This window comes from Lucilia sericata, unplaced genomic scaffold (genome assembly GCF_015586225.1).
Source record: "Lucilia sericata isolate MDLA Ls3-8-SP2 unplaced genomic scaffold, ASM1558622v1 Contig003945F_arrow, whole genome shotgun sequence".
Lineage (NCBI taxonomy): Eukaryota > Metazoa > Arthropoda > Insecta > Diptera > Calliphoridae > Lucilia > Lucilia sericata.
Window position 1 is genome coordinate 14,146 of NW_023997094.1, and position 12,661 is coordinate 26,806.

Consider the following 12,661-nt stretch of genomic DNA (forward strand, 5'->3'; position numbering starts at 1 on the left):
TAAAATATAAATAAAAAAAAAAAAAAAAAAAAAAAAAACAAAAGAGTTTTATTTAAAATGTTATTTTGCGCCTCGGGATCAGAACGAATATCTATTCTAATACTTTTCAATCACCTTTAAGAAACTCTGCCTAATATTATCGTTTTATTTAGCCAAATTAACTGAGGGACACACATAAATGTTTATCAACAGTAGCAACTGTAATTTGGTAGTTCAAATCAGGCATGGAAAACTGAAATTTTTAAATAGTACTAACTTATAAAAAAAACAGTGCATTTTAGGTTGTAATGTGCTAAACTAACTGTTCTGTAGGCTAAATAACAGACTACGCATACTAGTATAGACTAGACTATTGACTAGACTACTAGACAGACTATAGACTAGACTATAGACTAGACTATAGACTAGACTAGACTACTTGACTAGACTATAGACTAGACTATAGACTAGACTATAGACTAGACTATAGACTAGACTATAGACTAGACTATAGACTAGACTATAGACTAGACTAGACTATAGACTAGACTATAGACTAGACTATAGACTAGACTATAGACTAGACTATAGACTAGACTATAGACTAGACTATAGACTAGACTAGACTATAGACTAGACTATAGACTAGACTATAGACTAGACTAGACTAGACTATAGACTAGACTATAGACTAGACTATAGACTAGACTATAGACTAGACTATAGACTAGACTATAGACTAGACTATAGACTAGACTATAGACTAGACTATAGACTAGACTATAGACTAGACTATAGACTAGACTATAGACTAGACTAGACTATAGACTAGACTATAGACTAGACTATAGACTAGACTATAGACTAGACTATAGACTAGACTATAGACTAGACTATAGACTAGACTATAGACTAGACTATAGACTAGACTATAGACTAGACTATAGACTAGACTATAGACTAGACTATAGACTAGACTATAGACTAGACTATAGACTACTATAGACTTGACTATAGACTAGACTATATACTAGACTATGGACTAGACTATAGACTTGACTATAGACTAGACTATACACTAGACTATACACTAGACTATAGACTAGATTATAGACTATACTAAACTAGACTATAGACCAGACTATAACTAGACTATAGACTAGACTATAGACTAGACTATAGACTAGACTATAAACTAGACTATAGACCAGACTATAAACTAGACTATAGACTAGACTATAGACTAGACTATAGACTGAACTATAGATTAGACTATAGACTAGACTATAGACTAGACTATAGACTAGACTATAGACTAGACTATAGACTAGACTATAGACTAGACTATAGACTAGACTATAGACTAGACTATAGACTAGACTATAGACTAGACTATAGACTAGACTATAGACTAGACTATAGACTAGACTATAGACTAGACTATAGACTAGACTATAGACTAGACTATAGACTAGACTATAGACTAGACTATAGACTAGACTATAGACTAGACTATAGACTAGACTAGACTAGACTATAGACTAGACTATAGACTAGACTATAGACTAGACTATAGACTAGACTATAGACTAGACTATAGACTAGACTATAGACTAGACTATAGACTAGACTATAGACTAGACTATAGACTAGACTACAGACTAGACTATAGACTAGACTATAGACGAGACTATGGACTAGACTATAGACTTGACTATAGACTAGACTATAGACTAGACTATAGACTAGACTATAGACTAGACTATAGACTAGACTATAGACTAGACTATAGGACTAGACTATAGACTAGACTATAGACTAGACTATAGACTAGACTATAGACTAGACTATAGACTAGACTATAGACTAGACTATAGACTAGACTATAGACTAGACTATAGACTAGACTATAGACTAGACTATAGACTAGACTATAGACTATGACTAGACTATAGACTTGACTATAGACTAGACTATACACTAGACTATAGACTAGACTATAGACTAGACTATAGACTAGACTATAGACTAGACTATAGACTGGACTATAGACTAGACTATAGACTGGACTATAGACTAGACTATAGACTAGACTATAGACTAGACTATAGACTAGACTATAGACTAGACTATAGACTGGACTATAGACTAGACTATAGACTAGACTATAGACTAGACCATAGACTAGACTATAGACTAGACTATAGACTAGACTATAGACTAGACTATAGACTAGACTATAGACTAGACTATAGACTAGACTATAGACTAGACTATAGACTAGACTAGACTAGACTAACTATAGACTAGACTATAGACTAGACTATAGACTAGACTATAGACTAGACTATAGACTAGACTATAGACTAGACTATAGACTAGACTATAGACTAGACTATAGACTAGACTATAGACTAGACTATAGACTAGACTATAGACTAGACTATAGACTAGACTATAGACTAGACTATAGACTAGACTATAGACTAGACTATAGACTAGACTATAGACTAGACTATAGACTAGACTATAGACTAGACTATAGACTAGACTATAGACTAGACTATAGACTAGACTATAGACTAGACTATAGACTAGACTATAGACTAGACTATAGACTAGACTATAGACTAGACTATAGACTAGACTATAGACTAGACTATAGACTAGACTAGACTAGACTATAGACTAGACTATAGACTAGACTATAGACTAGACTATAGACTAGACTATAGACTAGACTATAGACTAGACTATAGACTAGACTATAGACTAGACTATAGACTAGACTATAGACTAGACTATAGACTAGACTATAGACTAGACTATAGACTAGACTATAGACTAGACTATAGACTAGACTATAGACTAGACTATAGACTAGACTATAGACTAGACTATAGACTAGACTATAGACTAGACTATAGACTAGACTATAGACTAGACTATAGACTAGACTATAGACTAGACTATAGACTAGACTATAGACTAGACTATAGACTAGACTATGAATTAGACTATAGACTAGACTATGAATTAGACTATAGACTAGACTATGAATTTGACTATAGAAGTTAGAAAAAGTATCAAAATTAATATAGTACTAAATTTTCCATGACTGGTTCAAATCCAATACACAAAAAAAGTAAGAAACCCCCAAAAAAACTAAAAAACCAGATAACTTTAATTATTATCAGCACCTTTGGCTTCAACATCATCATTATCACATCATAATTAATCATGTGATTATAAATATAAGGCTTTCATTAGGTTTAAACCAGAAAAACTTAAAACAAAACTAAAACTTGGTCACAATTAAATATTACCCAACAAAAGTTTTTTTATCGTTTTGGTTTTCAAAAGAGGAAAAATTAAAACACCGACACAGAATGCGATCGTTATGAAGAGTTGAAAAATTTAATTGAAAAAAAATATATCTTTAAAATACAGAAAAACAAAATCAATTGAAAGTAGACGGAAAACACACATACACACAGAAAATTAACAATCAAATGAAGCTCTGCATACAGCATCTTCATAAAAGTAAATGAATTATAGAGATAAATGCGACCAACTGAGGCTTTGAAAGAGACTTAGTTTAGATTGAGAGGAGAATGTATACTTATTAAATCTAGTGAATATATACATATCTAGGAAAAGATCTACATTAGTATGTATGTACGAAAAATAGCGTTTTTTGTGTACTTATTGTTATATCAAGCTTTTGTTGACCATATCTCGAAGAAATAAGAAGATATGTCAGATGTTAAGCCTTTATTTTAAAGCTGGCAGAATGGACAAAATCGGCTTTAAGATGGTTGCCTTGGCGCTATTATAACGTCTCAAAAAGAGTAAAAAACTAAGTTTTTCAAATTTCAGAACACGATATCTCAAGTCCCAGATGTGATTGAGAAATTCTGAAATTCAGATTAGGATTCAGCGCGGCTCAATCCTTTAGAAAAGTTTACTTAAGTCTCTGGGTTAAAAATTTGTCAGCCTGTTATTCTTTTAATATGTGAGAAGATATCATTCAAATTGGACTAACAGTTCGGAAGTTAAAGAAGAATGTTCTTCTATTTTTATACCATGGTACGGCTATATTAACATTTCAAGGGGCCCTGCGAGAATGGCGGCTACACACTGTGTATAGCAGTGGAAAAAGTGAAAGATATTTAGTTGGTCACATGCAGCATGATGCTCCGGTATAATACAAACTTCATAATGATGGTGATGAGTATGAGAAGAAAAAAAACTTAAAACGAGTACAACATGATTTACAGCATTTTCAGCAAAAGTAACAAAAATACAAAAATAAAACTGCAACAATAATAAACATAAAAAATAATGTAGAGGCCACAAGTACTATTACATAATGCAAAAAAAAACGAAAACTTAAATTGAAAAAAGCAACAAATAGCCATGAACATACATATTAAACATATTTGTAGAAAAACAAAGTATTCCAACTAGATTCAATTTTTGTACGAACTAATATTTTACATACATTGTTTATTTGGAATATAAACAATTAATAAAAATATAAATAAAACAAATAATAATTATTAAAATGTAGTATAAAAGTATTATGTAAATTAGTGGTACGTAAGTATGTGTTTAATAAAAAAGAAACAAAATTTGTTAATAATTTTTAACAAATTTGTAATAGATTTTTTAGCTTAATTAATATGCATTAGAGGTAATAATTTCTTTTATTATGCAAAATATTCCCTCATCATCACAAACAACAAAACAAAATGTCACAAAATGTCAATCAATAATAGACAGAGGAAAACAATAACAAATGAATGAATGAATGCCTTTTAAGGTAAAGACAATGACAAACACTAATGTAACTAACGGTAATGTTAAAAACAATAACAAAAATAGGAAGAAATAACAACATGATTTCTCAAGCATGGAAAAAATACGTTTTTTTTTTGTCTCGCTTTCAACAATTGCAGGGATGGTGTTTCTTGTGAAAGTGAGAGTAAATAATTTGAGACAATTGTTTAAGTTTACAAAAACAACTACAAAAAGGTAACTTGCATTTTAATACTTGTTATTTGTTTTTAATTTCAAATAAAGTTAATAAATAAAACTCCTTTATCTTTTATAATAAAATTTTTTCTAAAATATTTATTTTTTTTTTATTATTATTTAAAAACTAAACAAAAACAGAAAAATTTCAACAACAAAAAAAATAAGTTTTAAATAACAAAAAAAAATTTAACAACAATGTTTTCGTAAGATTACATCCGGTACATACCGTTTTAAACATAACCTTATTTCGATCATAAATAACAATATGAAATGTAATGAAAGTGCTTTTAAGATTAAGAAGAGTTTTTTTTTTTCTAATTAATAAATTTAATTTCTACCAATTTGATCTACTTGAGCCTGTAAGTTGTTGATTACTTCTGAGGGAACTTGATCGCCTAAAATTTCAAATAGATTGATGCGTTGATTGCCGGGTATTTGTTCATAGGCACCCAATTCAATACCCTCCTGGACATTTTGGATTTGGGCATCTTTGGGTATCAGGAAAGTTTGTTGAGCTTGACGTATAGCCTCATTGGTATAGGCGGCACCTTCACGTTGTTGGGGCATAGCATAAGCAAAGGCAGCAATGGCCAAGACAGCAAGACATACAGCAAAAGATTTCATTTTGATTTTTTGTTTTTCGATAATTTAGCACTCTAAAAAAGCAAACACTTTATTTAAATTTTCTTTCCAATTTAAATTAATCCTCTTTTAAAAAAATAATCCCGCGTTACTTTTTTACTTTTATTTGCCGATCTTACCTTATGCACGTTCCACACGTTAATAATACCAGTTACTGTTATTTTACCACTGTTTATAGACTTTTTGTTTAAAAAGCCAATTCAAATTTACTCTTCAAACTCTTTGTGGTATTCATTTTGTGTGTTTAGACTATTTTTTAAGAGAACTCTGTTTGTTCATTTTGTTTTTAAACAATTACAAATTCATTTTTAAACATTTTTGTAAAGTTTTTTTTTGGTTATTTATTTTTGCAATAAACGTTTATTTTAATGGTCTTTTAAAACCAGACTCATCTTCAATTCAAAACACGTTAATGTGTTGAGTGTGTATTTTAAAATTATTGTATTGGACTTTTTTTTAAATCTCCATAAGGAAAGTCTTTCAATATGTGGTCACATCTTTATAGTTGTATAGTAAATTTAATTAATTGCAGTGAGTCTTAATGTTAATCATGAAATTTAGAAAATTAGAAAGTATAATAACATATTCTAAATCTTAATTCGATAGTGAAACTGGCAAATAATGAAATTGAAAAGTAGTATTTTTACACCTGTGATTAGGGTTCTATAAATCGACTTTCGAATAATCGAACAATCGACTTTTTGTCGAAAAAAGTCGAAGGTCAAAAAGTCGGAAAAAGTCGAAAACTTGAAAATAGTAGAAAAAAGTCAAAAACAGTCGAAAATTTTTAAAAAGTGGAAAAAAAGTCAAAAACTCTATAATAGTCGGAAAAACTCGAAAAAAGTCAAAAAATAGTCGAAAAAAGTCGAAAGAAGTCGAAAATAGTCAAAAAGTCGAAAGAAATCGAAAGTCGGAAAAAGTCGAAAAATGTCGGAAAAAGTCGAAAAGTCGACTACATACTTATAAAATACTTAAAGTCGAAAAGTCTAAAAGTCGACTTTTAATTAAATGAAAAAAGTCGAAAAATCTACTTTTCATAAAATGCAAAAAGTCGAAAAGTCGACTTTTAACTAAATGAAAAAAGTCGAAAAGTCGACTTTTCGTTTCAACTATAGAACCCTACCTGTGATGTTCAGAAAGTTTTATAAGGGTTTTTGCTAAGTCCTGTAATTGAGCGATCTCTAGACTACATCACTGTTGAACAAATTTTGTCTTATTAGGATTCGTAGTTCCTTAGTTTATCGACAAACAAATATTGCGTTTTTATTGATAAAGAAGATTACGGAATAAAATCACAAGATATTGGGCTCTTACTTACTTAAACTATCTCCTCTTGTTATCTAATCAGTGAAAAATAATGTCTGAAATGATTGAAATCGTAGCTATAGCTCAAATACTTCACAGATTGTGAACCCATGAATGCATTTAAATACAAATTCAATGCCAAATACCAGATATACATACATTTCAGTAATTCAAAGATACAATGTACATACATGATGTAAAAGGAATCGGTTATTAACCAATAGTAAGCTGACAGCTAAAATATATTGGAATACTCCAAAAAATCCTTTAAAAATATATCAAATCCTTTGAATATTAATAGAAACAACCATAATAAGTGTTATTATTGTTGTTGTTCCATCACTTTGTCTTTATTATTTAATTAAAATGACCTTTCTTAAGAGACAAGAAAACTAAATTGTATCAGCCACTTATCTATATACAATTAATAATTGAAGTATACTTATATATGAAAACAACTTCCAATACATCTTCAAAATAAACTGTTAACCTTACTTCTACATCAAGTCCCCTAAATCCATAACCATAAATAAACAGCTTTAAAAGCAATCAGCTTCAATCACCCACTCAATGGCTAGTAAGCTCTTTGACTTGATTGGCTACTTAACCTCCAAAATTTATAATTTCTAAATTGTGTTGCAATTAACTCACTGACAAAACGAAATTAATGAATATTAAAGCAACAATAACAACAATAAACAAAATTATTACAAAGTATTATTTAATATTAATAATAATGATGCCTTCTTCCAGTTTTTTTGGGTTAAACAATTTTTAACGAATAAAAGAAACAATGAATGAATGTGTGTACTTTAAATTTACGTAATATTGAGTGCGTGTTTAATGGATGTCTCTTCTGCTTAAGGAGGTTATACTGGCCCAGCAGTAAGAAGCACTCAACATTGTTTTGGTTTGCGAAATGAACTAAAAGTTCATTTGTAAATTCATATTCACATTATGACCATAATTTTTGTTGGTTGGCTTTTAAAGTAAAGTCAATTAGTTGAACGGGTGGTGGAAGAGTGGGGTATTTAATAAAAGTTCATTGAACAAAGTTGGTTAAATAAATAAAAAAAAAAATTAATAATGGTATTCACTTGTTATTTTGAAATAATGAAGATTTTAATTTGATATTTCAGATACATAACGTAACAGGCCCGCATTATCAAAAATTTGTCTTATATATGGATTTAGTTCTGGATTTATTAGTTTATAAGTCTAAGTTTTGGAATAAGCCCTTTAATAGGTCAAATATTGGTCGAGCTCTACGAAATCGAAAAGAATGATTAATTTTTCAAAATGAATAGTTTTTTGTAAAATTTTATCATAATTTTGTAAATTTTCAATAATTTATTGTTAACAACTGATTGGTGGGGTCAATTGTCTACCGATCCTCATAAAATAAATCCTTTATAGGTCAAGATCTACGGAATTTATGTCATATTAAATAATTTCATATAGTTTTGTCTATTTTCGGAAAGTTCTATTATTTCCGGTGAGCGAGTAAAACCCAAGCTTTGACTTATGTATATTGGATAAGTAAAAATTAAATTTAAGTTCAGATGAGAAACATATTAACAACTACTGTATACATCAGATTTTGTTTTTATACCCTACACCATTTTAGTGGGGAGGGTATATTGGGTTTGTGCTGATGTTTGTAACATACAAAAATATTCTTCCTATACCCACTTTAAAGTATACCAATCGGCTTAGAATCGTTTTCTGAGTCGATTAAGCTATGTCCGTCTGTCCGTCCGTCCGTCTGGCTGGCTGGCTGTCCATGTAAACCTTGTGCGCAAGGTACAGGTCGCAATTTTCAAGATAATTGGATGAAATTTGGCACACACTCCTAGCCCCCATACAGCAGAACCCCCCGAAAAGGGCTTCTGAGCTCATAATTATGTTAAATATACCTGTATATTGATAAAAAGCCGCACAACTAAGTTTTATACAAGCCTTAATGACTTTGCCAAATTTCATAGAGATCGGGCCTCATTTGACCCTAGTTCCCATACAAAGTCCCCTTCAGAAAATTACTTGAATGTCCAAAATTAACTTATAAACACAAATATCGCGATGAAATTCAGCACAATAAAATATTATGTAAATATAAATATATTTACAAAATTTTATCAGGCTTGGTCCATATTTGCCCCTAGCCCTCCTATAAAGCCTCTTTCAGAAAATTAGTTTTTCATCCATATATTGCTAAAATGTATCGGAATAAGGTAATAGAAGATAAAAGCTTTATTATGAAAAATAAATCACATTTAATATTCATAACTGGTGTAGGGTAGCATATGGTCGGTCACGGCCGACTATACTTCCTTACTTGTTTAAATTCGGCGATGTGTTTTACAAATAAGTAAAATGTAACAAAACATAAAACTTCTTTTTATTTAAAACAAAGTTTTTTGATTTATGACCTTCTTGTAGTAAATAAGCGATATATCAGATATCCTGTAAATGACGTTACATTATTGAGCTCTTATATCTAAATTAGGATATTATGCAAATTATAAAAAGTTGACTTATATCAATTTAGTATTATTTGATTTTTCAACAAAATGCAATTTTAAAATTTTGATTTCACATTTTTTTATATAGACTTTTCGATTTTTTTTTTCAAAAATCGACTTTTCGACTTTTTTTCTTACAAGATAGTCGACTTTTTCGTCTAAGTTCGATTGTTATTTTTCATACTATCTACTAATATCTCATTATAGGGTTAAATATGCCAACACCTATATACATCTGGTTACACAAATTGTCGCATTTCTAACAAATCTGGCAACACCTTTTTTGACATTAACTAGCATGTGTGAGAGAATTGTCAAAACGTGTTTAAATAAAAAACAACTTATAGAAAAACTGTGAAATACAGCGTGATTTTTTACAATTTACTTAGAAAACTTTAATAAATTAAAATAAATTTATATATAAATTAACAAAAAAAACTATAGTTTATGCTCTAAAGCATAAGATTTATTTGAAAAAGTAAAGAAATTACCATAGTAACTAGTGTTCAAATAGAAAAAGCTAAAATGGAAACAGAAAACGGAGAGGGTCAAGTACAAGTACATTTTAAAACAAAACAGGAACAGTAAGTATAGAAAAGCATAATTCGGAATTATCCAGGTTTAATAGCTAACATTTTTTTTTTTAGATATGCCGTACCCGATGTACCTTATTCCATAGATGCCACCATTACCACTACGGAATTGAATAGCTTCATTAATACTCTACTGCAACATGCTTCTTTAGATGATGACAAACGTACTGTGGAATTTGATTTCTTGGTATTCGACGAGTACTTAAGAGGCCGTCTTTGTGATCATTTAAAAGAGAAGGCTATATCATTTGAAGATGCCATAGAATTGGAATATGTGGAGAGATTCCCCGCACCCGAACCCCAAGAATGCCTTTTGCATGATGATTGGGTTTCAGCGGTAAAAACTTGTGGCAAATGGATATTGACTGGCTGTTATGATAACACCATTAATATATGGACTATTAAGGGTAAACATGTGCTAACTATACCCGGTCATACTATGCCCGTAAAAGCAGTAGCCTGGGTTTCTTTGGATGATGAACGTGGTAAATTTGTTAGTTGTTCGCAAGATCAAACAGCCATGCTATGGGATTGGAAGATTGAATCGAATTCAGTGGAATGTGTATCGGTTTGTAAGGGTCATGAGAGAGGAATTGATGGTGTTGATGTTAGTCCGAATCAGCAGAAATTTGCCACTGGTTCCTGGGATACTATGTTGAAAATATGGTCGGCGGATATTAATGAAGCAGGAGAAGGTACTTCGAAAAGAGCAAGACCCGATGGTGGTTCAACAAGGGTAAGTCAGAAGTGTTTATGATGGCAATATTGAATTAGTTAAAAGAATCAAAAGAAAAAATCTCCCTATAATTTTGATAGATGGATAGATAGATAAATAAATTCCAAATTTATTAAATCTTAATTGTTCATTAAACTAAAGTTTAAATCCATCTCTGATACACAAAAAGTAGAGATTTCATTTAAAACCTAAAATGCACTATTTATATTTATAGATATCTAACATTCATTATATTTTTAGACTCCCCAAATGACACTGCAAGGACATCGTGAATGTATTTCTGCTGTACAATGGATGGATGATTATACACTGCTGACTAGCAGTTGGGATCATACTATGAAAGTATGGGATTTAAATATGGAAGGTATTAAAACGGAAATATCAACCAACAAGTCTATATTTGATGCCAGTTATTCAACAATAAATAAACTCATAATAACAGCTTCGGCAGATAAAAACATAAGACTCTATGATCCCAGAACAAATCGTAAGTTAGATATACATACAACTAGAATAAAAAGATTTATTTAATAAAAATTAATAATTTACTTGCAGATGGCTCCGTAGTACGCAACACCTATTTGGGTCATCAACAATGGGTACAAACTGTTATGTGGTCAAATACAGAGGAATATTTATTCGTTTCGGGTTCTTATGATAATCAAAATAAACTATGGGATTGTCGCAGGTTTGTTTAAAATGAAATTTTTGCTCTAAAATTAAAAATCTTATAATTATTTGTTTTTCTTCAATTTACAGTCCCAAGGCTCCTTTATATGATTTAATAGGTCATGGCGATAAAGTATTAGATATTGATTGGTCTAATCCTAAATATATTGTTTCTGGCGGTGCTGATAATACTGTACGTGTCTATAAGTCACGTAAAGCCTTAGCCTCGAATGATAACAGCATGGATACCAAATAAACAATTTAATAGTTTTATATATAGAAATTTATATGTGTACAATATTTTCCAGGAAAATATTTCTCCCTTCGTGACTAAATTTAAATATACAAAAAGAAAGTGTTTGTTTTTTTATGACAAAATAAAGAAAAAAGTGAAAAAAAAATCATAAAAAGTGTGGTTTCTTTTTCAAACTATTTAAGATCTAAGTAGAAGTTCCGATTGCCAAAAGTTAATATTCTGAAACTACTTTTAAATATTTAAAAAATTTTGGAATCTTTCAGGAATATTTTTAGTTCGAATTTTGAATTTGTATGAATTGAACTTAAATTATTTAATAATCTTCAACAAACTACACATCAAAATTTTCGAACATGACTTTTAAAAATAACGATTCGCTTATTTTCGGTCTCCATTTCCTTACTAAAATTTTACCCGTTTTACCTACTACTACTTTTATACAACTACTAGCGAAGCTTCGGAAAATCAGCATCTACCGGCTAATTGACATTTGTTTATATTTTGTCTCTTTCACACTTATCATTTAAATGGCCATTTATAATCAAGTGTTTCTAACTTGCCAGATTTCTTATGTAATATGAAAATATCCAAAATTTCCTAAATATAAAAATTACATACTCAATTATATTAACAAATATCACAAACAAAACCAAATTATTTTTTTCTGCAAGGGGTAATCTCAAACTCCCATTGTTGAACTTTTTAAACTCATCACAAGACTTTGGAGGATTCAATATTTATACACTAAGCCATCATAGTGGGGAAGATATTATTTGTTTGTACTGATGGTTGTAACCACACTGACCCTTCTGCTGTGTGTCATGTATAGATTTTGATATTTTTCAAATATTGTTCTTTTTCACAAAAACTTATACTGTATTTTTTACGAAAACCTTAAAGTAGTTTTTAAAATAACTAT

At 30.1% G+C, this 12,661-nt stretch overlaps 2 protein-coding genes across 2 annotated transcripts; one reads left to right on the forward strand and one right to left on the reverse strand.

The window, feature by feature from the left end:
- Positions 1-5,087: 5,087 nt before the first annotated feature.
- On the reverse strand, positions 5,088-5,902 carry LOC119615052. Its single transcript, XM_037971134.1, has 2 exons — positions 5,781-5,902; positions 5,088-5,675 (listed from the first exon to the last, which is right to left on the reverse strand). The coding sequence occupies exon 2, from the start codon at positions 5,641-5,643 to the stop codon at positions 5,347-5,349; it is 297 nt and encodes a 98-aa protein (XP_037827062.1). The 5' UTR covers positions 5,644-5,675; positions 5,781-5,902; the 3' UTR covers positions 5,088-5,346.
- A 3,871-nt stretch (positions 5,903-9,773) lies between these two features.
- LOC119615054 (ribosome biogenesis protein WDR12 homolog) lies at positions 9,774-11,848 on the forward strand. The gene is made up of 5 exons (XM_037971135.1): positions 9,774-10,072; positions 10,136-10,817; positions 11,058-11,304; positions 11,373-11,505; positions 11,577-11,848. The coding sequence occupies exons 1-5, from the start codon at positions 10,014-10,016 to the stop codon at positions 11,740-11,742; spliced, it is 1,287 nt and encodes a 428-aa protein (XP_037827063.1). The 5' UTR covers positions 9,774-10,013; the 3' UTR covers positions 11,743-11,848.
- Positions 11,849-12,661: the final 813 nt, after the last annotated feature.

Coding starts and splice junctions, on each gene's coding strand:
- LOC119615054 (XM_037971135.1), top strand. CDS start 10,014: ATGGAAACAGAAAACGGAGAGGGTCAAGTACAAGTACATTTTAAAACA. Junction 10,818..11,057: donor CCGATGGTGGTTCAACAAGG/GTAAGTCAGAAG, acceptor TTATATTTTTAG/ACTCCCCAAATGACACTGCA. Junction 11,305..11,372: donor CTATGATCCCAGAACAAATC/GTAAGTTAGATA, acceptor ATTTACTTGCAG/ATGGCTCCGTAGTACGCAAC.
- LOC119615052 (XM_037971134.1), bottom strand. CDS start 5,643: ATGAAATCTTTTGCTGTATGTCTTGCTGTCTTGGCCATTGCTGCCTTT.